This window comes from Aotus nancymaae, unplaced genomic scaffold (assembly GCF_030222135.1).
Source record: "Aotus nancymaae isolate 86718 unplaced genomic scaffold, 86718_ANA_hifiasm-v0.15.2.pri h1tg000004l, whole genome shotgun sequence".
Classification (NCBI taxonomy): Eukaryota; Metazoa; Chordata; class Mammalia; order Primates; family Aotidae; genus Aotus; species Aotus nancymaae.
Genome location: NW_026988415.1, coordinates 45,699,257 through 45,721,805, shown reverse-complemented (window position 1 = coordinate 45,721,805; position 22,549 = coordinate 45,699,257). Strand labels below are relative to the sequence as shown.

The window sequence follows — 22,549 nt, the reverse complement described above, 5'->3', positions numbered from 1 at the left end:
AGAGACGGGGTTTCACTATGTTGGCCAGGCTGGTCTTGAACTCCTGACCTCGTGATCCACCTGCCTCAGCCTCCCAAAGTGCTGGGATTACAGGCATGAGCCACTGTGCCCAGCCATTGTTCTTGGGGTTTTAAAATGTCTTAACCTGGCCCTGTTGGACGCTAGCTGTGCATCATACATCACACTGTATCTTTCCTTCTTTGCCTTCCCCTTCAAAATAATTTGCCCTCTGTCCCATGCCTGTCTGGTGATTAGAATGAAAGAGACAAACTAATGAGTATAATGTATAGCAACTGAAGACAGCACTTACATTTTGACAGCTGATTTAACCCGAAGGAAGTGATTAATAGGGAATTGCAGGCACCATGGTGGGGCCAGTGGGGGAAGTCATTTTTATTAGTGATAGCATTTCAGTCCTCCGCAAATCATACCAAGTAGGTACCTACTAACTCCACTGACTCCTGTGATATTGAATTTAAGATTGGCTCTAAGGAGGGGCCAATATAGTAGCTCTGAGGTTGACTGGTTATTGACCTGTATGAGGCATCCTTTTATCACTGACCGTCTTACCTTGAAATTGTCACTTTGTCTACCAAGTAAATAAATATCTTCCCTTTCTTTTGTGAGACAGATAGAGCTTGCTACTAGATATAAAACATAGACAGCTCTCATTATTTAGGCCCAGGCTTGCTTTATATTCCAAAGCAACTTCAGAGTTTAAAGGCATCGCTGAAAGGGGTCTCTACCAGTTGGTGGTCAAGGTGCTTGCCACCCATATATGCCAATATGTGCTTTCAAGTGCACCTAGAATTATGAAGTGGTAAGTTCTAGGATGTGTCCTATTTGTGGCCCTGCCTAAAGTAGGAGGGAAGTGGGAAGAGTATCAGCTTTGGAGTCAGGTAGATTTGGAATTGAATTCCAGCTTGCGCTTTTTATTAGCTTTATGAATTTAGACAAGTTACTTTTAACATCTCTGAGCTGTAGTTTCCTTGTCTGTAATGTTGGAAATAATAACTCTTACCTCACTGAATCATTGTGAGCATTGCAGGAGGTAACAGATGTCAAGTGCCTTATACTACTTGGCACAGAATACAGTCTCAAAAATGATAGTTCCCTTCCCCTTTCGATCCAAGTTACAAGCAAGAAGTGACCATCTTGCCTCAGTATCCTAAACACAATGAAAGTACAAATTAATAGCAGTTCTTTTTAGCCTAGAAAATTAGTAGTTTTGTGTTGTTTTTGTTTTGTTTTGAGATGGAATTTTGCTCTTGTTGCCTAGGCTGGAGTGCAATGGCATGGTCTTGGCTCACTGAAACCTCCACCTCCCGGGTTCAAGTGATTCTCTTGCCTCAGCCTCCCAAGTAGCTGGGATTACAGTCACCTGCCACCATGCCTGGCTGATTTTTGTATTTTCTGTAGAGACGGGGTTTCACCATGTTGGCCAGGCTGGTCTCAAACTCCTGACCTCAGACGATCTACCCTCCTTGGCCTTCCAAAGTGCTGGTGTGAGCCACCATGCCCAGCAGAAAATCAGTAGTTCTTACTGAATTGTATACATTTTCCTGGAAGCTCATATGTGAAAGGTTGCTAGTGAATGTGCATATGTCTAGCAGTCTGGGCTGGAAGGAGGATGGGAAGGTTGATAATGTGAAAGATAGTGAATAAACCTGAACTGCGTGGTTGGTATGTCTACTTAAATAAATATAGTATCTGATCTAGCATGGAAACTGGGAGCTAATTACATTCCTGGCACGATGTCCTTAGCTGCTATAATCTACTCTAAGAGGTTTGTCCTCTGCATATAGGAAAACCACCAGGACCTTGAAGCAATGGAAATAATAATCTCTTACATTTGAATAACACTTTATAGTTGCAATATATATTCACATCCATTATCCCATTTGAGTCTCAGTTCAGTTGAGTGAAGTAAACAGGGCAGATATTATCTTCTTTCTGGTGAAGGAAAAATATCAAAACTCAAAAAGGTCAGTGACAATTTAGTAACAAAATTGGGATTATAACCTTTGTTTTTTGACTCCTAATTCAACATTCTTTCCACTGTACCACTTTAACTGTAGCTTGAATGGTTTTGGCCTAAATGGAATATATTTGAAAACATAAATAGAAGTTATATTATATAACATCCCAGCTGCTGGGTCTGGTTTAGCAGAAGCTTGAAGAACAGAAGAAGAGGGTGGGAGGTAACCAAATGTGTAAAATGAGTTCCGCATTTTCAGATGTTCAATAAAAGCAACAGAGAGTGCTCAGACCATCGATTGGGACAATAATGATTCTTCAACCCTTAGTCTTTCATGGCTTTGCATTATTCCTTATCAACTCCCATGACAAATTCTAGCCTTTTCAACATTGTGACCCTACATTTTTAACCTGTTCCTCCAACTTAACCTGTTCTTCCAACTTATCTCCCAGCCTCCTGCGTCTTCTCATACATGGTGAAAATCCCTCCCTTCTACTGTCTGACTTATTCTCTCATCTCAATTCATATTAATCTTGTTTGTCCTGAGACATTTGCCTCTATCTGTTCTTCTACTAACCTTTTTGGTTTTTCTGCGTGGAATCTCAATTCATTGGAAGCAATCTCTGCTATGTAAATCAAATAATATGGCAGAAGATACTCTGCAAATAATAGCTGGCAAAGATTTATTATTATTCTGCATTTTCTGGGGGATATTTTTTACTTTCCAACCTTACTGAAACCTGGGTATTCTTTGCCCTGATGATGCTGCTTCCCTCTAAACTTGCTCCAGTTTGTCCATAATGTAGTCTTAACCTGGTTGTGTGTGTGTACATGGGATGGGACTTTCTTTTTAAAAACTTTATTTGGATACAAGGTCTCACTATATTGCCCAGGCTGGTCTCAAACTCCTGAGCTCAAGAAATCCTGCCTCGGCCCTCCGAAGTGCTGGGATTACAGATGTAAGCCACTGTGCCCAGCCCAAGGAGGTGGGGCTTTCAATAGTGAGGAAACATTCTTCCCACTTCCCAGCTCACAGGAGCCAACAAACTTCCTGTTCCTCACATGTTTTTCCACAGCAGGGAAAGGGAGGCAAGCAAAAGATTGAAGATGAAAGCAAGAGGGAAAACCATGTATAAAGAAGTTCCCAGAGGGGATAGAGAAAATGGCCTGAGGTCATGGGAAGAGGCGTTGACCTTAGGGAGGTAATAAATGATTTAATTTTGTCTGTAGATGATGGGAGGGAAAGACTGGAAGACATTCTGAGATACAGAAGCTTGCAGGGAGAACATCCACCTTTTCAGTAAAGCAAGAGAATGGAAGTTATTTGCTGAGGTAGGCGGCTGGGGTTGGGTGTCTGGTAAGAGTAGCGATGAACCGAAGTAGTTGTTTTGGTAAACATGGTCAGGGACCAGTAAATAAGGCTGTGGAATGGCAAAACAGCAATGAGAATACTCCCACCCACAAAGGACAAAAATCAGTTTATTTCTCCTTTAGAAGCACAGCAAGTAGTTAGACTAAGAAGAATCAATACAAGAATAGGCCAATATGAAGAAGATCCATTTGGGGATGAGGCCAACTCTTCCAATATAGAACCAAGTTGTCTATTTTTTCCACCCTCACTACCAACTGCCTTACTTCAGGCTCTTATTGGATGAGTACTGCAACTGCTTCCTACCAGGCACCCAGGCGTCCAGCCTTTCTCCCCTCAGATTCATCCTTCATTTCATTTATCACTCTATGGTATTTGCGTTTAATTAACTGTCTCACCCATTAGGCTATGAGCAACTTGAAGGCAGTCTTCCAGTCTTCTCTGTGCCCCTGGGGTCTAGCACAGAATCTGGAGTGTAGTAGACACTCAGTAACGGTTCTTTGAATGAAAACTACTGGAGCGATATTTCTAAAACATAAACCCGATCACGCCACTTGCCTGCCTTGACATTTGAAATGATCCTTAGCATGATACTCCAGCGCCCACATGGGCTGATCCCATGTGTTTCCATAGCTTCATCTCCTGCCACCTTCTCCCCTTTCCCACCCATATCCCTGTCTTAAGTTAATCATACTTAACTAGGACTTGAAGTTCCTTAGCAAACTGTGTGCTCTAACCTTTGTGCTTTTACACATGCTTTCTCCCTACCTGAAATACCCTAGCAAAGTCCTGCGCAGTGATACCAGGACTGACTTTGAACATCCTTCTGCCAGTTACCAAGGTGAAACTAAAGTTAAAGCTTGTGGCCTGACCTACTTTTATTCTTTTCCCTCCTCCAAGAAATAGTTGAGCCTAGCCTATGTGCTTGTTGGCATGTGGTGAGCTGGTGCCGAGGGTGAGCAGTGAGTCAGGTTCCCGTGTGTTTGGTATATGTCTGTCGCAGTTGTTCTGTGTGTGCCATCCCAAACTATTTCTCAGAATGTTCCATCTGGTCTTTCTTCTAGCCAGCTCCCCCCTCCAACTCATTCCAAGTCTGTTGTAAAGGACTCTGAGAGCCCTGGTTCTGGATCATATTGACAAACCCTGTAAACTTCTAGGGCTAAGATGGAGGCCAAGACACAGGGTCAGGGCTGGGCTAGGCTAGGTAGCTGAGAAACAGGCTGCCGTGGTGGCTCACACCTGTAATCCCAGCACTTTGGGAGGCCGAGGTGTGCAGATCACAAGGTCAGGAGATTGAGATCATCCTGACCAACATGGTGAAACCCCATCTCTACTAAAAATACAAAAATTAGCTGGGTGTGGTGGCACGTGCCTAGAATCCCAGCTACTTGAGAGGCTGAGGCACAAGAATCACTTGAACCCAGGAGGCGGAGCTTGCAGTGAGCCGAGATCGCACCACTGCACTCCAGCCTGGTGACAGAGCAAGACTCCGTATCAAAAAAAAAAAAAAAAAAAAAAAGAGAAATCTTCTGTTGCAGATGTATAGGTTGAGAAGCCAGATGAGTTTTCAAAAGCCTCTTCAGAAATCAAAGGCCTTTTCTGCACCTGCATAGGGGCCTGCCTTCTGTTGTTTGGACCAGATAGAAAGGGCTACTTATACAGCTCCGAAAGCTTGATGACGGGGGCAACTGGTTCGTATGTTGCTTATTTTGAAGAGGAGATCAGGCCATATTTCTAGCCTTTTAATGAAGCTAGCAACTTAAGTTTTTAAAATTTAACTTCAAAAGAAAACATACATATGCACACTATTTTCTAGCTGAAGGTTTTCAATAATAGTAATGATCATGATGATGACCACAGTCATTAATGATGTATTATATATATCAAAATTGCTAAAAGAATAGATTTATAATGTTCTTGCTACAAAAAAATGATAAATTGGTGGGATGATGAATATGTTAATTAGCTGGGCTGAATTTTTCTACACCATATACATAGATCAAAACATCACACTGGAGCCCATAAATATATACAATTATTTGTTAATTAAAAGTAAATGATAAAAATATTTCATAAAAAGATCACATAGTAATTCTAAAATGCAACTCTAAAAAACCAATAATTCTGGGTCCTTTAGACACTTGGTAAACACTAGTCCTAGATCTTATGTAAATACTAGTCCTAGGAAGTATTTTCTAAGTTCCAATGCCATCAGAGCTTATTAAAGGTTTTAGAGACAAATCAGTGAAGTTAGGCAACCCACTCCCAACCAATCTTTCTCTCTCTCTCATATATACCCTGTTCCCAGAGATGGAGGGAGGAAAGAAAAAAGCTGCTTTTATCCTTTGCTGTCGCCTGGGGCTGCTGGGGCTTTAAGTCTGAGTATGTTTGTGTAGGAGGATGAGGATGGGGGCTTTCTGACTATTCATCCACCTATTCGTTCAATTTACCCATTCAACATGTATTTATTAAGTAACTTGCTGTGTACTGGGCACTTGGTAAAGGGATGTAATCTTCTCTATCCTGCTAGTGGCTTCTTCCAGGTCTCTCAGGGTGTTTGGAGCTCCTAACCTCTTCTCTTTAACAAGGGTGACGGTTAAAACAGTAAGGGCTGGTATGGACAAAAGCAGGGAAGTGCCTGGGGTAGTCATTGAGGGGAGTCATGGAGGAGCTGTATTTTCCCAAATTATTCAAGATCCATTTTGTTTCCCCCATTTGTTGAGGCTTTTTCTACATGTAAGCTCTAAGAGGGGGTAAAGATGAGACTTATGGGTGACTAGCAGAGTGTCCTGAGCCCAAGACTGTACCTTGAGTATCAGTGATGATTCTAGACCACAGTGTTTCAACCCTCAACACAGAAACAGAATTCTAGAGTGGCTACTGAGGGGCCCCTGCCAGCTGCTGGCTCTGAAGTTGATTTTGTCTGTGGGCTAGATCAGTGATCAGTGTAAGTTGGGGTCAAGGCTGCTCGCTCAGCCAAGCAGCTTGATTGATCTCCAGCGCTCTTTTGTCTCCTCCTCCCCAGTGGAAGCCTCTCCCCCTTTTCCCTCTCCCCCTCTTCCCCTCTCCTCCTCTCCCCCTTTCCTCCTTTCCCCCTCTCCCCATCTCCCCCTCTGCCTCTCAGGCTCTTCCGCTTTCCTCATCTGCTTTTAATGAATCTCTAAGAGCCACCACATCTCTGGTAGTTTTACAAAACTGTCCTTGCTCTTCCTGCATTTGCCCAGTCAAGGGTATTTTTGCCTGAGGTCGGAATGATGCTGTTAGTCCTGGTGATATGATTGCATAGCAACACAGAGCAGCTCTGAGAGGGGAGGAGGAGGAGAAGGAGAAGGAAGACAGGGAGGTGGGAGAGACAGAGGGAGAGTGTGCATACAGCAGCTGTCGGCATCCCTGTCTCAGGGACTTCTTTGCTGATTCACAGAGGCAGCCCAGCCCCGGCCTCCCAGCTTACAGCTGCCGCCTGCTTCTTAGACCGGACGGAATCAGAAGGTAGGCCACAGAAAAATTATTTCCAAGCCTTGCCCTTGTTCAGCTGGCTGAGGGGAAATGACTGAGGAAGGGGAAGCTCCAGAGGTACTGTGTGGCGCGGTGGGGCGGGGTGAGGGGGGAGGATGAGTGTGTGAGTGTGTGTGTGTGTGCGTGTGTGTGTGCACGCGTGCCTGCCTGCCTGTCTGAAAAACTTGCATTAAAAAATGCCCTCAATAAAGTAGTCACCATTTAGATTCATAAAGAAAAAAAAAAGATGCCCAAGAATAGAAACTCAAGCCAATTTGAGCAACTAAGGTCTAAAAATGATTAAGAAGGAGGTACACAGTTTGCTTCTTTGAGAAGAGAGGGGCATTTGTTTATTTATTTTAGGTTCTCAATGGCATGCTTTTTGTCTGAGAGTATGTTTATTGGCAGGAGGGAAGGAAAGGTGTGTGGAAAGCATTCGCTAACAAGGAAGGAGGGAGGAAACATGGGACCTTGGAGCAGGTTCCCTGAACAAATGAGTATTCTGGCCAGCAGACAGGACACAGGAGTTCTTCCCTGAAGTAAACCAGGCTCTGACCTAAGAGCCTGGAACTGAAGGTCTCGTCTCATCTCTGTATTTACTTCCTGGCTCTATTGTTTTTCCTGTTACATTTTTTCCCCCTTGTTTTCTTCCCTGGTTTCCTTTCTACACCCTGTAATCAGGAAGCATCTTTCCACTCTTGAAAGCATAGCTTGGAGTGGTTTCAAATAGGGCTTCTTTCTCTTGGAGTCTAACACCCCATCACCTTCTGCTCTCACTGCCTTTCCCAGCATCAGGCCAAGCGCCCCAGCCTAGTAAGTGGGCCTGAGATGGTAATGGGTAGTTAAGATTTATCCTTCCTTTAGAAGGCAGGTTGAGCCAGGCCTCACGGGTGTTGGGTCTAAGCAGGTGGCAAGGCTGGGGTGGGGTGGAGTGGGGTAGAGGAGGACGTCAGCAGCAGCTGCTGCCTGCTTCCGTTGAAAGCATGGTGCATGCTGTCTAGAAAAGAGCATACTTTTAAAAAATGTTTCCTTTTTGATTGTCAAAAGAACAAAAGCCTTAAAAAAGCTCTATGTCTAGTTCATCTTAACTCCTGACTTTTCCAAAGGAATCCTTGTTTCTAGATGAAAAGCCCTCAGATAAATCACCTTTTAAAAGGCCGGTGGGAACCACAAGCCTCAGGAGATTTTCCTTCTAAGGTTTGCGTGGGGCAAATCCCAGAGAATCTCAGGGCCTTGTAAGGAAACCTCCGTGAAAAGGCAGCGTTGAAGTGGCAGTATTGTGTCTTGTCTCGGAAAGAAGACTAAGCCCCTCTGTCTCTGGGTGGGCAGGCCTCTGCCCTATAGTCTTGCTTTCTGTAAACTGGTGCTGGGGGATGAAGGCACATGGAAAGAGCTCCTCTTCCTGTGAGATTTGTACTTCTAGGCATTCAGCCTTAGCTAAGTAGCTCTGTGCTCCAGGTCGAATTACCCTTCAACTCCGCCAGAAAGGAGGGGAGCGTAGCTTGAAGCAGTGAATTTAGCAAAAGCCCCGAGCCAGATGTGGAGAGCACATCTGGGATTCAGCCCTTCTAACTATAGATGCTCACGAGTTTCTGATGTTGGATCTGCCACTATGCCAACTAGGATGGGGTCTCACTAATGAAGGCTGAGAAGATAGCCTTCTAAACTTCTCAGGGATACACACTCAGAGGAAACCCATTCAGTGGAAATTATAGTATGAAATGATATTCCTCCCTTACGAAAGATTCTAAACATGCATCAGCAACAAAAATAGCAAGTGAGATATATCCTTCTAGGATAGCATTTACCAAACCAATGTTCTATAGTGCACCATCCTGGGAGAATGTTAATAGATTCTGTTTTAAAATAAGTGGTGTGTGTGTGTGTGTGCATGTATTCTGCAGTTCAGTACTTTTTTGGAAATGCTTCTTAACCGAATTCTCATTTTGGAGAGTCACAGTGTATATAATGCATATTAAAGACTCTGAGAAGTACTGCTGTAAATGAATCTGTTTAATTTTGTTTAACCCAGTACATCCCAGACTGGTTTGACCAGGGAACACTTTTCTGTACGGAAAACACTTTTGCCTCTTACATTTTGGGGAATTGCTGCTCCAAAAAAAGAAGAAAAAAACCCCAGAAAAACAAAAAACTAGAAAAAGTCGTCACATGGATAACACTTGTGAAATAATCTAGTTTGACAATGCGTTTCTAAACATGAAGAACCCAAGCAGTTGATCATATTGTTTTCCTTCCCATAGATGAGAATCTGGGATTATCTCCTGACGCCCCAGCCCACTGTACCCAACTGCTGCTTCGCTAGCAGGTTCCCTCTTGTGAAACTAGTCCAAGGAAAATGAAGCAGATTTAAGGAATAATCCTTTGATTTTGAGTGCAACATTTACATTTAATACAGTTTTTTCTAGTATTTTGTTAAGTGCAAAAATTGTCAACTTTCTTTTCAACATGGGCTTTGTTGCATTCTTTTAAATAATGTGTTATAAAATACCTTTGTACATTCAAAAAGGTATAAAAATGGTGAAAATCAGGCTATTCACTGCCCAGCTTAATAAAGAAACATTACCAGTAGAGTTGAAACCTTCTGTCTATTCTCCATGATTAAAGTTCTCTATTTCCTTTCAAAGTAACCACTATCCTGGAGTTGGTGTTTATTATTCCCAGGTATTGATTTATACTTTTACTACATGTGTACATATTTTTAAACACTGTATGCTACTGCTTTATATGTTTTAAAAGTTTATATCAGTGGTGTATTATATGTATTCTTCTCCAACTTGATTTTTCTTTTCTTTTCTTTTTTTCCCCCCAAGAGACAAGATCTTGCACTGTGTCCCAGGCTGGAGTGAAGTGGTGTGATCATAGCTCACTGCAGTCTCGAACTCCTGGGCTCGAGCAATCTTCCAGCCTCGCAGCCCCCCAGGTGGCACCACTATGACCAGCTAATTTTTTTTTCCTTCATAGAGACAGGCTCCTGCTATGTTGTCCAGGCTGGTCTCAAACTCCTGACCTCATGTAGTCCTCTTGCCTCAGCCTCCCAAAGTGTTGGGGTTTCAGCCATGAGCCACTGCACCTAGCTTGAAACTTATTTTTTCTTTTCAGTGTTATATTTGTGAAATGCATCCATGTTGTAACATGGGGCTCTAGTTTACTCATTTTTTTTCGCTATTGTTTACTCATCTAATGACTGTACCACACTTTATCCATTCTGCTGTTGATGGACATTTAGACTATTTCTAGTTTTGAGCAATCACAGAGGTGCTGTCATAATTCTTGTGTAGCTATTCTTAGGTGACAATTTCTATTGGGTAAATATCTGGGTAGAATTGTCCCCTTACAGGGTATGTGCATTGTCACCTTTGGGAGATATTGTCAAATCACTATGCAAAATAGTTTACTAACTTACACTCCTACCAGCAGTGTATAAAGGTTTCAGATTTATTGCATTAATAGGCTCTTACAATTTTCCCCCATGGGGATGCAGCTCTGATTTTTACATTGGATAATAAATTTTATTTCTCAAAATTGCTTGACAGCTAAACTTCTCAGGAATACATTTCCTTGTTTTCATTTGTAAGTGAGGGGATTGGCCTAGATGATCTCGAAGGTCCTTTCTAGCTTAAAAATCTGAGTTTCTATGATTTATTCATTAAATGAGGTACATCTGAAACAGAACCTTGGTATTTTGGCTGCATTGCAGGAATTATTTTAGGAACTATAACAAAGTATGTTACCAGTGAAATGTGTTTCTCTTCTCTTACTGCCATACTGTTGGGTAGAAAGGCAGTGGTGTGAGAGGAAAGGCAGTTACACAGTGGTACCTTGGATTAGGGAGAGGAATCTGTAGCCCATGGAAAGGGGTTCTCCTTCCCACTGCCCTGTTCTTTACAGAACTTCTTCATCTTAGAAGTCTTCCCTATCTCTTGAATTTTTTCTCCCAAGAATAATAAATGTTTGCTATTTTTTTTAAAGCAGTCTGGGTGCAGTGGCTCATGCCTGTAATCCCAGCACTTTGGGAGGCCGAGGAGGGCAGATGACCTGAGGTCAGCAGTTCGAGACCAGCCTGACCAACATGGCAAAACCTCATCTCTACTAAAAATACAAAAAATTAGCCGGGCGTGGTGGCACGTGCCTGTAATCCGAACTACTCGGGAGACTGAGGCAAGAGAATTGCTTGAACCTGGGAGGGGGAGATTGCAGTGAGCCGAGATCACACCACTGCACTCCAGCCTGGGCAAGGGAGAGAGACTTTGGAAAAAAAAAAAGCAAAGAATATAAAGCAAAAAGGAGAATTCCCTTCATACAACTCTCTAAAAGTAATGTCAACGAACAACGGATGTCCAGGCTTCCTTTCTGCACATACACACAGTAGATTTTTAAAAAATGTTTTTACAAAATTGGAGTTTCACTAAACATGCTATTCTGACATTTCTTTTCTTTGGCCTAAAATATATATCTTTGAAATCTGTCCAAATTAGTGCATATAGATCTATGTCTTTATTTTTAATAGCTACATAATATTCTGCCTTGTGAGTGGCTATTGTAATGGATAACATTTGAATGTTTACTAAATGCCTGAAACTATGAATTAACTCCTTGCAAAAAAGCTAAGAGATGGGTCTTTTTGTTATCCCTGTTTTACAGATGTGGGGACTGAAACACAGTAAGGTTGGGGAGCTTGTCCATATATGTGCTGATAAGTGGCCAGGGTGCAAACCAGAGCATCCTGGTTCAGAGCCCCAGACAATCCTGCTGTGATATGTCTCAGACATAGTCTACTCACCAATCCCCTGTTGGTGGACATTTGAGTGAATTGCAGATTTTTGCTATTGCAAATAATACTGCAGCAGACATCTTTGTCCACTTCTGCAGGTCTTTCTGTAACATAGGTTCTTAGATTTCTCCAGTTTCTAGGTGGAAAGAGCTTATTTATTTATTCAAAAAGTATTTATTGAGCTCTAGGCATAGGAGAGGCTCTGAGCTCAAAACAGGAAACTTGACCAGAATTTCACTTCTCAGATGTCCTATAAAGATCACTTAAGTGCTTTTCATGATTTGCCAGTCTGGTGCTGCCCCAGACCCTAGACTCACTGCATCCTGTCTGTTTTTAATTGCTTGCGTCTTTGCCTGGGTAGTGGCATAACTGAGTCAATGCTTGGGCTCCTACGTGGTGGTCCATAGCCAAAAATCATCTCCACTTGCCAGGTATCAGTGATTACAATGCCTCAGAGCCTGGGTTCTAGAATTTACAGAGGCAGAATAGCATAATGGTAAATAACTTGTATTCTGTGACACAACTGCCTGGGTACAAATACCAGCTCTTCACGATGTATTCACAGTATGACTCTGAACAAGTTACTTACCATCTCTGTGCCTCAATTTCCTCATCCACACAATGAGGATAGCAACATAACTACTTTATAGGGTTGTCATAAGGAACAAATGGGTTAATATATGTAGACTGCTTAGTTAATATATATAAAACACAGAATACATTTTTTTCTCTTGAGCAGAGATAAAAAGCTTTAAAAACACTAGAGAAATATTAGGATTTCAGCATGAAATCAAGATTGTTGGCTCATGGAGGACAAAGCCCACACCTGATTTTTATTTATATCCCATATATTTTTAACCCAGTGCTAGGCACCTAAAAACTGGAGACGTCTAGGAACGTATGCTACTTAAATTTGTGTTGAATAACATACAATGTTAGTATTTGAAACAAGTACAATAATAAGTACAATGTCACATTTGAAATAAGGCTTGAAATGGCAAAAAATTGCAGCAACTTAAACGTGGGTGTGGAAAACCTGCCACACCGATCTTTCCATCAAATAGTTGATGAACTTGCATTTTGGTGGGGAGTGAAAGGGGGCAAAGAGTTAGCTGTTATTAAATAGGTAATGTGTTCACATGGGTCAAAATTGAAAAAGTACAAAATGATATTTAGTAAAAAATTTTATCTCCTATTGGTAGCATGGGGCTTGTGTGGTGTGGGTAATAATTCTGTTTCTCAACCTGGGAAGTGATTGTATGGAGAATTTACTTCATAATAATTCAACATACTTATATGCTTTATGTACTTTTGTAGGTATATTTCTCATTTTCAAAAAGGGCAGAAATAGTAGAAATTCCAAAGAGATGGGGAGAATTTTCCTGCTCAGTTCCCTTCTCCAATGGTAACAGACTCTTTTGTATACTTCCAAAGATATTTTATTGCATCTGTAAGCACATATTTTTAGTATACAATTATAGATGAACTACCAGCTTGATTTTTCTCTTGTTTATTTTTACTTAAAGTATATCATAAGAGGTATTTTGTATTGGCACATAGAGTTCTTAACTCTTTTTAAAGTAGCTGTATAGAATTCCATTGTATGGATGCATCATTATTTAATTAGTCCCCAGTGACAGACATTTAAATTTGTTGGAATTTTTTGCCATTTCAAACGTTATTTCAAATGTGAACGTTGTACTTATTATTGTACTTGTTTCAAATGCTAACATCGTACATTATTCCTCACAAATTTAAGTAGCATACGTTCCTAGACATCTCTAGTTTTTAGGTACCTAGCACTGTGTTAAAAATATGTGGGATATAAATAGATATCTGGTGTGGGCTTTGTCCTCCATGAGCCAACAATCTTGATTTCATGCTGAAATCCTAATATTTCTCTAGTGTTTTTAAAGCTTTTTGTCTCTGCTCAAGAGAAACAATGCCTTCTCACTGAGCCCTCCTGAAACAGCCTGTGTGTGGCTTTTAGAACCAGGAAAGAGTATTCGTAGTGGCAAAAAGCCATAGTTTGGTATCCAGCAGGATCCCTAGGGGAGGGCACAGAACAGTTATTGCCACCCAAAAAGCATCCTCCACAACTGCAGATGTCAAAATCTTCTCTTTCACCTTAGCTCAAAAGTTTCTTTTCCATAAATACATCCTAAATTCCTCCAACTAGAAATGAATACTTCCTCCTCTATAGCATGATTTCTATGTGACCTTTTATAGCATAATTTCTGTGTACTGCTGTCTTAGTCCATTTTCTGTTGCTTATAACAGAATACCTGAAGCTGAGCAATTTATAAGAAAAGGAATTTATTTCTTACAGTTATGGAAGCTGAAAAGTCGAAGGTCGAGGGGCTGCATCTGGTGAGAGTCTTCTTGCTGGTAGAAACTCTCTGAAGTATCCCAAGATGGCATGGAGTATCACATGGCTAGAGGGCTTAGTGTACTAGCTCAGATCTCTCTTCCTATTTTCATAAAGCCATGAATTCTCCTCCCATGATAACTTATTCATTAATCCATGAGTGGATTAATCCATTCATGAAGGCAAAGCCCTCATCACCTCTTAAAGGCCCAGCTCTTAATACTGTCACATTTGGGACAGATATTCAAACCACAGCACTCATGTAGGGTAAGAATAATTTTCTCTCTAAAATTATACTTTTTTTGTTTATATATGTTGTTTCCTACATTTGACCAGTTGGGGACCAAGTCTGATTCATCTTTAATCCCTCATAGCCTTTGCAAATTAAAAAGAGGAAGAAGAAAAGAATCAGTATGTGCAGATGGTGATTTGGGATAGGATGGAGCTAGATAGAGGCAAAAGAATGTGTATAAGAAAGAGTCTTCGCCCAGGGATCAGGAGGCCCTGGTTCTCTGTGTGTCAACATCTTCATCTGTAAAGTAGGATCTTAATTCTGGTTGGGACAACTTTACTAGGTTGTGCTGAGGATCATGAGAGACAGCACAACAAACTAAAAAGCCATGTTATACGAATACAGAAAATGATAGTATTTGGTGCTTAGCAGCCCTTAAACATTAACATTTGACACATTAGCAAACTAAGTCCTACAGAGGCAATATGGCTTGAGGTCACAGTCAGGGGCTAAGTCTGAAAAGGTGGGCAGAGGATAGTCATTTTAGGACCAGAAGAAACCTCTTCCTTTTCTGCCTGTCTTGGGATTAGAAGGTCCGAATTCTCAGACTTCTGGGTTTATCTTAGTTTTGTTGTGTGAAGCCTCAACCTAGCATCAGATCAGTAGAGGAATAAGAAAGAAGGAGGTTAATCTGGAGAGAAATGAATCTCAAAAGCGGACAGAAGAGATAGTTGATGAAAGAAGAGATACAAATGACCAGTAAAAGTGTGGAGGAAAAGCTAAATATTTTAGCAATTAAGGAAATACAAAGGAATCCTCAAAGTGCCATTTTCACTCACAAAGGTGGCAAATAAAATAAGAATACATACAGTTTGTGTGGCAGGTGTGCTGGGAAACTGACACTCTCATGCATTGCTAGTAGTAGTATAAAATGATATAACTTTTTCTAGGGCAATTAAAAAATATGTATCATAAACACTTTGATCTAGGAATTCCCCCTTCTAGGCAATTATGCCGTGGAAAGAATCACAAATATGCACAAGGTCGTTTATTGCACTTTGATTTATAAAAGAACTATAAGCATATGTCTAATTGTTAAATTACAGTGTATCTGTTCAGTGGAATACTATACAATGATTATAGCTAACACTTATTGAGTTGTGCATTGTTGCTGAGTTATTTAAATTATTAACTGTAATCATTAGAGTAATTCTGTGAGGATGCTATCATTATTTATCTCCATTTTACAGATGAGGACACTGAGGCTCAGAGAGGCTAACTTGTCCTGGGCCACACTGCTAATAGGTTGAATAGTGTGGATTTGACTGTAGGTCTGTCTGATGCCAGGGCCCATGGCCTCAATCACAGTGCTGTACTTCCTATACGGCTCCCAAAAATCATGTTTTAGGCTGGGCTGGTGGCTCAAACCTGTAATATCAGCACTTTGGGAGGTTGAGGCAGGCGGATCACTTGAGCTCAAGAGTTTGAGACCAGCCTGGCAACATGGCAAAACCCCGTCTCTACCAAAAATATTAAAAATTAACCAGGCATGGTGGTATACACCTAGTCCCAGCTACTTGGGGGCGCTGAGGCGGGAAGATTGCTTGAGCCTGGGAGGTTACAGTGAGCCAAGATCACGCCAGTGCACTCTAGCCTGGGTAACAAAGTGAGAGACCCTGTCCCCCCAAAAAATCATGTTTTAAAGGAATAGTTAATGACATTCTAAAATGACCATGATATAAGGGCAAGTGAAAAAAGCAGTATACGAAATGATAGTCTATATGATGGTGATTTTATTTTAAAAGTGTATGTATATATTTTTCATTCAAAGAAAAACTGTAAGGCTTCATACCTGTTAGTAATGATTATCTCTGGGTGGTAATATTACAGATTGTTTTTATTTTCATCCCTATTATATTTTGTATTTCCCAGTTTTTCTATAAAGAACATGTATTACTTGTATAATCAGCAAAAATAAAAATGTTAACATAAAAAGAGGTCTGAAAGCAAGCCTCTTGTAGCCTTTATGCTTATAACACATCCATAGCAATACTTCATTTTTTAATCTAAGTGACTAATTCTTTTGTGGTGTTTGATCACAGAGGAGTCATCTTTTCAGTCATTCTTTGGGGATGAGTGGCTACATAGCTCTAAGGACTTTGACTACAACAAAGTACCCTTTAGACCACAACCTCTTGTGCCCTTGTGACTTGTAATAGTCTCTAGTCTTGGGACTATGGTCTCCTGAGGAGGAGGGATGGATACTTAATGCAAGAAGTCCACATATCTTTAGATGCATAAATGTTTTTCTCACTTGGTAAGTTCTAAAAGTACAGCTACTATTGTGGGTGAGAGTGGGTGAAGTGAGATTTTTTTTTTTTTAGTCTTAAGAAGGGGCCCATATATCTAAAACATTGTGAACCACTGGAATAGAGTCTAAAAATGGTGGCTATTTAATTATCAGCATCATGAATAAAAGATGCTCAGTTCTGGCCCTTTGAATCTGGGTTTGTGTGTCTTTGCCCCACACTAAAAGAGATCACCCTTATTATTTGCAAGCATCATCTTTGCCACCCATTCTCATCATATTTGTGTACATTCTCTAAACCATCAATTGGTTTGTACATCTAAAATTTGTCTCCATGTTTCTCCTTTACTAAGCGTAGCTCTTGACATCTAAAGATGAATATGTCTCAAGCATAGCTTATTATGTAACACTGCCCTTATCCCCTACCACAGCAAATTTACTCTTTCTCCTGTCTTCCCTCTCTTGCTGTTGGCCACATTATCCACTCAGCTCCCAAGTTAGAAACCTTTGACTCCTTCTCCTCCCTTATTGTTCACATCCAATTGATCACCAAGCCCAATATATTTTACCTCTCCAATGTACCTTAGAGTCATGCTGTCTGCTTCATCCTCACTGCAACTGCCTGCTTATGTTATAACAACTTCTCAACAGGTTCTTCCTTTTGGAGAATCACTCCACAAGAAAGGCAGAGGGCTCTTTCTAAAATGCAAATCTTGGTCAGGTGTGGTGGCTCACGCCGGTAATCCCAGCACTTTGGGAGACCGAGGCGGGTGGATCACCTGAGGTCAGGAGTTCGAGACCAGCCTGGCCAACATGGTGAAACCCCATCTCTACTAAAAATACAAAAAATTAGCAGGGCGTGGTGGCGGGCACCTGTAATCCCAGCTACTTGGGAAGCTGAGGCAGAAGAATCACTTGAACCCAGGAAGCAGAGGTTGCAGTGAGCTGAGATCGCGCCACTGTACTCCAGCCTGGGCAACAAGAGCAAAACTCCGTCTAAAAATAAATAAAATAAAAATGAAATAAAATGCAAATCTCATTATGTCACTCCCTGCTTAAAATCTTTAGTGCCTCCCCATTGTCTACAAGATAAAGCCTATAATCCTCTGCTTGTCATTCAAGGCATGGCCCAATCTGGCCACATCCTCATCTTCTGCTACTCACAACAAGTCACCTACCTTGTACTCTGGTCATTCCGAACACGCCATACATTTTATTTTCATGCTTGTACTTTTTTTTAACCTTCACTGCCTAATTTCTCTTTCATGACTGACCTCAAGCACATTTCCTTTAGGGAGACTTTTCTTGACATGACCAGATAGAACTCACCATTCCCTCATCAGTCTCTTCACTTCATCCCATAAAGACTTCTATTATGACCTCAAATAACACTTTATGGCTATTATTTTCTCCACTTTTGTCCTTTCTATATGTGAACTCCTCAGGGGAAGCCACCATGTCTTTTTCATCTCTGTGCCTCTTAAACTTCAGCCATACTGATCACACTGTCTTGTGAACATGTGAGGCCTTTTTATGACATCCACCTTTGCACAGGTGGATCTGTCTGCTGGGAATGCCATTCTCCTTTTCTCCTCTTCTCTGCACAAGCAAACATCTGCTCATCCTTTGAGACTCATCTCAAGTGTGGTCTTTCTGAAATCTGTGCACATTCTCAGACTTAACTGTTCCCCATTCTGTGCTCCCTTAGTCTTTTGGTAAACCCTTGATTTTAGCATTTGCTATGAAAGCATTTTATTATAATTATCAGCATACATGACTGCCTCTCCTACCCATCTCCCCACCTCCACCCTTAGGTTTTGAGATCTCAGCAGTTATCTTTGTGTCTCTAGCGCAAAGCACTGTAGGTAAACAACAAATACTTCCTTGATCAATAATTAAATAAAGTCTTTTATGGTACATGGTGGCCTGGGTAGGTGAGTAAGCTTTGAATACTTATTCGTATATCTGGTCAAGGCATCTCTGGGTAGATGCTAGATTCATAGGCTTTTCTAGGTCTTGACTTGAAATCACTCTGTATTGTTTTTCCAGGTGCTTAATGATCAATAGTTGGTGCACTGCCTATCCTCACCCCCCATGAGCCTTGGTTTTTATGCAACCTATGGTCATGCAGGGATGCCCTTACACCCTCCCACGATGTCATGATTGGCAGGCAGCTGACCAGTTCCGTCATAGCAGCAGCCTCCGAAGTACCTGCCCCCAGCCTCAGGTAAGAGTCTGATTGTAAAAGAAAGACCTGTGGAGAAATAGTGGACAAAGGATCTGTGTGTGCTTGGGGTACCCATGCTTCCTAAGGCTCAGGGGCACTCTCTGTATACATGCAACCCCTTGGATAGCACGAGGAATATATTGGGCCCATCCTTTATCACTCCTGAGGTCTTTTATGGGGTGCATAGGGAAAGGAAGAGTGTGGGGCTGGGCAGGTCAGAGGGCCCACTGTGGCTGAGTGGGGCTGGTTCCATGTTAACCTTCCAAGAGTTACAGGTCCGGGAATGCCCTACAAGAGTATGATCCTTCAGAGCATGGTCCAGGACAAGGCAGGACCTTCCTTTGCCTTGGCTTCTCTGTGGCATGCCTTCCATATTCTGCAGGTGTCTCTCTCCTACCATTGGCTTTTCCTCTCAAGTTCCTAGCCGTTTTCATAGCTCCTGGCTCAGCCCCACTTAGAATCCCCTGAGCTTCATATCTGCCTCTCCTCTTTCTCTGCTCCTCTAGGAGTGCAGTGGTGGTGGTGTGTGTGCCTGCCTGTGTATGTTGGTAGGCGGGTAGAGGATGTATGTGAGACAGGAGAGGGCAGCCCCCTTTCCTGACAATGAGGCAGGTCTAGGGAAAGTTGACTGGAGAAGGGAGATGCAGAAGCATACTTTGGGTTGCCCTCTAATGCTTTGGGGTCCAGAAGCTATGGGGGTGTGAGAAAGTGCTATGTCTCCTGGAGCCTCACAGATGGGCTGCAGTGCTGAGTCACTGCTAGGGGGGCAGGCAGCAACTGAATATACAGGGAGAAGGAAGGGAGGAAGAAAGGAACTGGAGATGGAGAATATGGATGCTGGGGAGCCCATTTGGGGGGCAGTAATGAAAGAAAGTCAAGGTCTGAAGAGACATCAGAGTCAGGTCCCTTTGAGCTATTTTCCCACATCCGGCCAGAAAGAAATTGCTGCCTTGAACATATTCTCAAAGCCAGGGTCAACGTAGACTCTCCCGTTAACCCACCCCTTCCCCAGAGTGAGACTTTCACAGGGTCTAGGGATAGAGAAAACTGAGCCCTTCCAAAAGGCTTGCCCTATTCATTGTCTGCCCTCTCCAAGCACCACCACGTAGGCAGGGGGACCTGAGGGCTTCATTTTGTGATTGCCGATGGCATGGCTCAACTTCTCTCTTCTGCCACAATCCAGTTTCTCTTCCTTTCCTGCAGCCTTTTCCTCAAAGATTCAAGGGAGGGATAGAGAGCCCTGCAGGGAGCAAAGTGCAAGAAGCAAATATCCTACAAAAGCCAGAAGTAGAAGGCAACTGAAAGGGAAAGGGAAGGAAACATTGCTATTCATCATTTGCCTATTGTGTGTCAGGCTCTGCTAGGTGTGACTTGAGAGTATATGGGGAAGCAGGAGAGGAAAAGCAGGGCGATGGAGAATAGTATGGCAGCTGGGTGGGGGTTTAGGAAACCAAGAAGTCTGCAGGGAATGCAAAGCTAACATGGGTGGAACCCAGCTCATCATGGGTGCTCCTCTCAGATCAAGGACAGCTTGGTCGTAGCTGGGTCACAAGGAGCTGTTTCTAACTCCGGGGCATTCCCAGGGTAGAGGACCCAGCACAAGTGAAGCTACGGCCCAGAGCTAGAGTCACTCCCTGCTCTTGGCCTGCCATCCCTTGCCATCCCCCAGCCACCCTGGTTGGCTCCACCCCAGAACCCCAGAAAGAGTCAGGCAGCTGTTCCAACTATTCCTGTAGGTGGACCTCAGCATGGAAACAATGTAGAATTGTCGGAAAGCCCAGAAGACTCTGTGGGAGATAAATGAGGATGGGAACAGAACCCTTTTTGGTAAAAACTATGTATTTTCCCTCAGTGCTGAGGAGTGGGGGCCCAGCTTGGGAATGTTAACCTTTCCCCAGACAAGTCTGCTGGAAAAGGAGAAGAGTGGCCACTTCCAGGAGGGGCCCTTCCCCTCAGGCCAGTGCCTTATGGGAAAGGGCCTTCCTCCTGCCCCCATCCAGGGTAGCACATGCAGGGCACAGGAGCCTCCCTGGCACTGGCTGCCTACATGGAACTGCTGGGTCCCAATGACCCCTTTCCCTCCCCTGTGAAGGTTCAACGGGATGCCCACAAAGCTCCAGTTCCCTTTGGCCTCAGGGTGCAGTGAGAGGTCTGAGGGCTGTGGCTCTTCCTCCACTCCTCTCTGCTTCTCAAAGGCAGGACAGAGCACCCTTCCATTTTCACAGTGGGCTCTGATGGATCTTCTGGCCTCTGCACTCACCCAAGGATAATCACATTCTGAGGGATTCTGTTGCTCATGCTTCCCAATGCTGCCATCCCATGGCTCTGTCCCCAGATATGCCACAAACCTTCCTTACTGTCTCTGAGGAGGCTTACTTAGTCGAAGACAAGGCTTATTTTCAAAGCGCATCCTCTAGTCATGTCTTGGGGAAATTGCTTACCAGAAGTTTGTCACCAAAGGGGAGGGGTGGGCCTAGAGGCAGCGTGAGCCCTTTGTGTCTTCCATGGAAAAAGAAAATAAATCAACAGAAGCTACCCTCTGCATGCCCCTCCTCAACACCATGGAATGCCCAGTCCCACTCCCGCCACCCTTGCCAGCCTGAGAGGGCCATCGCAGCCCTGGTGTGGCAGGCCCTCTCAGTTGGTAGCATGCTGGAATTCCCCAGAGACAAAGCTCTGATTCACCAGCCAGGCCCTGACATAGCCGCCCCCTCCAGATTCCTGGGGGGTCAGTAAACAAACAGGGTGACAGCCCCCGCCTCCTGACCTGACTCAGCCCCGCCTGCCTCCCTGAAAGGGTTTGCTCAGAGCCTGTCAGGACTTCTGGCTGTCTGTGGCTCACCAGGCACTAGGTCTGGATTCCTGGTGAGGGATGATCATGGAGCTGCCAGATCCTGCAACGGACTCCCCAGGCAGCACAGGTAGGGTCAGCTCCTGGGCTGCAGGCTGGCTGAGTGCTGAGCTTTTCCCATAGCTTAACTCCTTACTCACTTCGCTTTCCCAGTGTGGCTATGAGCTATGGTTTTAATGGGATGATTGGTTTTCTAAATTGCCTGGAGAGTCTTGTGTGGGGAGGAAGTATGGTTTAGGGGTGAGGGGAGACTACAAGCATCTCAGCCACTGACTAGCAGGGCCGTTTTCTTTTCAAATGAAGGCAAGCATGTAGACAAGCTACTAGGCAGGTGTGGGTCTCCATAGTCTGGGGTAGAGCAGCCCAGGCTGATTTCCTCCTCCAATTCCCCTTCCCTCCACCTGCTCCTGCCCCCTGGCTGGGCAGTTCTTGCACTGTGCTATAGGTAGCTACCTTCCTTAGGACTATCTGGGATAACCACCATTCTCCCAAACCTCACAATTCCCCCCATGGAGCCTTACCAGTGCCCAGGAGAGCAAGCGATAGGCTATGTGCCTGGGGGCTCAAGACTAGACTTTGGCAGGCTCCGTGACTTGTCCTCTTGGCCACTGACTCTGGTCAGAGTCCTTTCAAGAGCAGAGCTCTTGAAAACTGTGTCCAGGCCTTCTGACTGTGGTGGGAAGTACGGGTGGAGAAGGGTGGTGGACACATCAAAGCCAAGGTTCATATGGGAAGTAAGACATCGGCCACTGATGGTTCTCTCTTGCCAGTCTACTCCCTCTATAAATCTTTATGGTGAAACTCCTCAGCTTGCTTTTCTAGAAGGTTGCGTAAACTGTAGGACCCTGAAGTATGAACCAACAGCTCACCTGGAATGCTATGGTTGCCCAGAATTTGGGCAATTCTGTGCAGCTTCTTACCTAATGCAG

At 43.3% G+C, this 22,549-nt stretch overlaps 1 protein-coding gene and 1 pseudogene across 6 annotated transcripts in view; one reads left to right on the top strand and one right to left on the bottom strand.

Moving 5' to 3' along the window:
- The window catches only part of LOC105725095 (14-3-3 protein theta-like), a 29,784-nt pseudogene extending 25,767 nt beyond the window's left edge, over positions 1–4,017 (bottom strand).
- A 2,412-nt stretch (positions 4,018–6,429) lies between these two features.
- Positions 6,430–22,549, top strand: part of DRP2 (dystrophin related protein 2) — a 51,178-nt gene continuing 35,058 nt past the window's right edge. For 3 of the 6 annotated variants that reach the window (XM_064362517.1, XM_064362526.1, XM_064362503.1), the window contains exons 1-2: positions 6,430–6,836; positions 18,592–18,769. In XM_064362517.1, the coding sequence (XP_064218587.1) occupies positions 18,653–18,769 (117 nt within the window). In that variant the 5' untranslated portion in view covers positions 6,430–6,836; positions 18,592–18,652. The other 3 variants (XM_064362505.1, XM_064362514.1, XM_064362531.1) reach the window with 3 other exon arrangements.